The 4072-nt window shown below is 33.2% G+C and overlaps 1 protein-coding gene across 1 annotated transcript; it reads right to left on the reverse strand.

The window, feature by feature from the left end:
- Window positions 1-1023: 1023 nt before the first annotated feature.
- On the reverse strand, window positions 1024-2774 carry LOC143629587 (endochitinase-like). The gene is made up of 3 exons (XM_077098828.1): window positions 2351-2774; window positions 1581-1725; window positions 1024-1396 (listed from the first exon to the last, which is right to left on the reverse strand). Exons 1-3 carry the CDS (start codon window positions 2772-2774, stop codon window positions 1024-1026), a joined length of 942 nt encoding a protein of 313 aa, XP_076954943.1.
- Window positions 2775-4072: the final 1298 nt, after the last annotated feature.

A 4072-nucleotide genomic window follows, 5' to 3' on the forward strand; every position in this document is an offset into this window, starting at 1 on the left:
GGGAGCCACTTGTTGATTCTATTTTGGCAATGGTGATTTACTGGGCCGTCTTCAAGGATTTAAATACCTCAGCCGAGCCGAAAAAAAAAGGCCCATAGACTTAACGAGTAACGAAATATATAATCTAATTTTTTTTAAACGAGGCTTAATGTTATAACAATAAACATAGAAAAATATATTATTAAAATCAAATACCGTAATAATTAACGATTAACCAATGATTCATGAAACTCTCTTAAGTCCTAAAATTGGAAAAAAAATAGCTTGGTCATTGGTGGCTAGCTTGGTCAACCGTGGAGGAGCCTGGTGGTTAACAACGAACCAACAGTGGTGGTCGGTTAGGTTGGTCGTTGTTCAGCATTCGCAAAGAAGGAAAGAACCAAAGAGAAATTTCATCGATCGCTATTTCTTTTATTTTGTATAGGGTTTTTATTTAATTTTTTTTAGTTTTTAATTTTAGTTTGGGCCTAATAATTTAAACTTAATTAAATGGATTGTGGATAAAAAATAATTTCGAGCCCAATAATTATAAGATGATAAAGAGCCATTCATATTTTTAAATGTATATACAAAAAATATAGATAAAAAAATTTTGACCCCTAAAAATTTCGTGCCCCAACCGACGGTCCAACCGGCACCACCCTCCAGCCTGGTGATTTATGTGTTTCAAGTAGAAGTACAAGACTTAAAATTAACTGGACCGCATGGTTAAAAAACTCACTACTTGTTATGTAATCAACTGGTAATGTGGAATCATGGGTAGCAACTATTAATCATTAAACATAGACATTGAAGTCATTTGTCTAGTAGTGACTAGCTAGAAGTTGTTAATCTAACAATAAGTTGATGACATATTATATTTATAATGTTTAAAGTATTAAGAAAAGACATTCTATTTATTGACTGAACTTTAAAATGAAGAACCATAACATTCTTCTCAATTATTAAGCAACATTTAAAATACCATTACAGAAATGGATTTATTGCATAAACATATTTATTTATTAACTAAGATCAATTATTTTAAGCAAAAGGCCTTTGATTGTAGCAATCAAGATTGTCTCCAGGACTAACTCCTAACATGCTACAATACCTTCTATAAAACCCAATTCTACTCTCCACCCTTGGATCGATTCGACCCTGACCGCATTCCAAACCACCATTGATGATGTTTGTGATCACCCCATAACCCAGGACACGACCGGCTGCATTGTCAGTAGCTGATGGTGTCCACCTTCTAGTAATAACATCATGGCTTGATGGTTTGTTACCCTGTGGAGTCATCCAGAACCATATTGCTGATTGAAAAGATAACGTTGCGTCGGTGGCTAAAAGATCCGGGTTGTTGATCAAGTCCCTTCCAATGGCATTTCCAAACTGCCCATAGTTGTCATTGCTGTCAAAATATGTAGTTGAGTCAATCTATTAGATTAGTTATATAATTTTGATATCTAGAAAATATATAGATATAACATTATTCTCTCTGTATATATAGAGCATGTAAAGAATACGCATGTAACCCTATTAGACACAATCAATATACAATACGATGCTTGATTTATTAAAACGTATATACTTACCGAGAGAGTTGGATAGGCCCTCTACCAAAGTAGCTCTGGGGGCATGACCAGTTAGGTGAGTCACAATACCTATTTGATTGGTTTTCTTCTCTAACAAAGCAATATCCCCATGCGTATGGACCATCTGGTGCACTTGGCCATCCACCTACACATCATTAGGTAAAAGAAGGAAGTAGTCAATGACCAACACTCTTCTTCCTCATGTATTGATAGAATCATATAATAGCGGTTTTGGCAAAATGACCAAAATGTCCATTTCAATGGTTAAAGTCAAGAAAACGTCCATTTGACTTATAACTAATGTCCACCCATAAATCTCGTCTAATCAACGGATTTTAATCGTTACTAGATGGGATGGGATTTTTAAAATCTTTTTGGAATCCAAAAAAATCACATCGGAAGACCAAATCACGTGGGGGGGTTTTTGGCGTTGATTTAAATAAAAAAAACTATCGGTTGACATTTTTTTTATACGTAGCGTAATCTTGTTGGTTGAAAATCTCATCAGCTAATGATTAAAAAGTGTATGGATCGAGTAGATTGATGATGAACATGAACAATATGAGAAAAAGCGTAACATGGACATTTTGTTTACTTTAATTGGTCAAATGAACATTTTAATCATTTTCTCATAATATTTTAGGTATCTTTGCATATAAATGTTAAAATGAAAAGGTTAATTTATAAAACATCATGAATAACAATGATAGATATAGTACCTCCAATAGCAATTTACACAATAACCAAACAAAGACAAGAATCAAGCAAACCTGTTGTTTCATGGGAGGTTTGAGCGAAGAAAGCCGCGAGCTCTCTTCTTTGGTCTTCGGCACTTCCTGTAGTGCCGAAACCATTATAAGTTCTCGCAGCGTTAATGAACGCAGTGTAAGTGTAAAATCCATTCCCACGACATCTTGGATCATTTCGGTACTTGAGCATTTCGTCAAACACGGATGAAGTAATAATCGAGCCAACGGTATCACTACTTGTTGGCGGATTTGTAGTACTACCGGTGCACTGATACTGGCAGTTATTTGATGGCAAGCAGTGATCCGGAGTGTTTCCACAGAAACCCCACTGGCTACAACAGTTACCGTTGGAACATGGTGCGTTACCGCCTTGTTGGCCGCAATTTTGAGCCGAAGCAGATGATGATAAGAGGAAGAGGAACGTTAAGAGGAGAAAGGCATTCATGGTTTGTGAAATGTGATGTTTCATTTGTGAAACTTGTGTATTTATAGTTACATATATGCTGTTTCCATTTTGTTTATTTAGACCGAGTATTTGTCCATGAAAGACTTTAGCTAATAATATTTTTTATTTTCTTAATGCTGAAGAATATTAAAAAGGAATTGTACGTGTAATATTCTTCATAGACCAAGCAACATAAAAGAGAATTTTTTAGAAAAAGTTGATATGATATTCAATTTCGAAATTATTATCACTAAATGTAAGTTTAGAAAATGAGTTAATTTAGGAAAACTCAAATCGACTTTCGAAAATGAACCAAAAAACTGCTAAAACTAGGGAAAACCAAAAACCTTTGTGTTCGAAATTAGGATCTATGAGATAAAACTTGGGACCGGCTGGGGGAAACGTATAGCACCGTAACTAAAAACGTAGCAAATGTTATGAATTTTTATGTCTAGTAATATGGACTCGTTAGCTAACGAAAAGCTAATCCAAAAATTAACAGACACTTTACTGCTAGACCATCTAGACAAACGCATAATGACAAAGCACTCGAACTTAAAAGAGCATATTACTGAGGCCATAAGCATCGAAAAGAAAGTTCCTGATGAGTTACACTACCAGTTTGTAATTTTCAATATTTAGCAATATATACTAGCCCTAAAAAAAAAACCTATAATAAGACCTCTCATGTAATTATTTTATTATTGAGTATTTAATCAAATTCGTTTGAGAAACTACCTCTGTTTTATATCTATCTCATTCAAACATATATACATAAACTCGAGTCTGTATTTATATGTTTCCCTTGAGAAAATCATAAATATATCTAGTTATTCAAGTTTAATGATGTAAATCTTTTTGTAACATAACTTATAAATATACCAAAAGAAGCATACAGCATATTTATAATTTTATAATAATTTTATAATATTCTCACTCAATTTGTAGATAAATAATAATAATATTAATAATTATCATTATTACTTATCATTATTATGATAATTAAAAACACGATTTCATTCAAGTGTTCTAGAAGGTAGAAAATACTTTGAAACTAGCTAATCGTCCATGTTAATATTAACGAACTGAATAATATCATGAAATCTTGTCATGTGGATGGATTGAAAGTGAATATACGTACCTTTAGTCAGTTGACTTGTTCAAATAGGATAAGAATGTTGAATGCTGACTAGTTAATGAATCACATGATGTCCAAAATGTATTCATTAATTGACTACTTCTTCGACACTGTTTCATACTTACGTTGTATCTTTCAAACATGCAAATTTATATCTTGG

The sequence above is a fragment of the Bidens hawaiensis genome, unplaced genomic scaffold, assembly GCF_021521415.1.
Source record: "Bidens hawaiensis isolate Kalapana, Puna unplaced genomic scaffold, B.hawaiensis_p1.1 tig00005307_1, whole genome shotgun sequence".
Classification (NCBI taxonomy): Eukaryota; Viridiplantae; Streptophyta; class Magnoliopsida; order Asterales; family Asteraceae; genus Bidens; species Bidens hawaiensis.

Bases quoted from the DNA above. Each gene is read 5' to 3' on its own strand.
- LOC143629587 (XM_077098828.1), bottom strand. From the start codon at position 2,774: ATGAATGCCTTTCTCCTCTTAACGTTCCTCTTCCTCTTATCATCATCT. The intron at 1,726-2,350 runs GTTTGCTTGATT...AATGATGTGTAG, and splicing joins AACCTCCCATGAAACAACAG to GTGGATGGCCAAGTGCACCA. The intron at 1,397-1,580 runs GTAAGTATATAC...ATATTTTGACAG, and splicing joins GGGCCTATCCAACTCTCTCG to CAATGACAACTATGGGCAGT.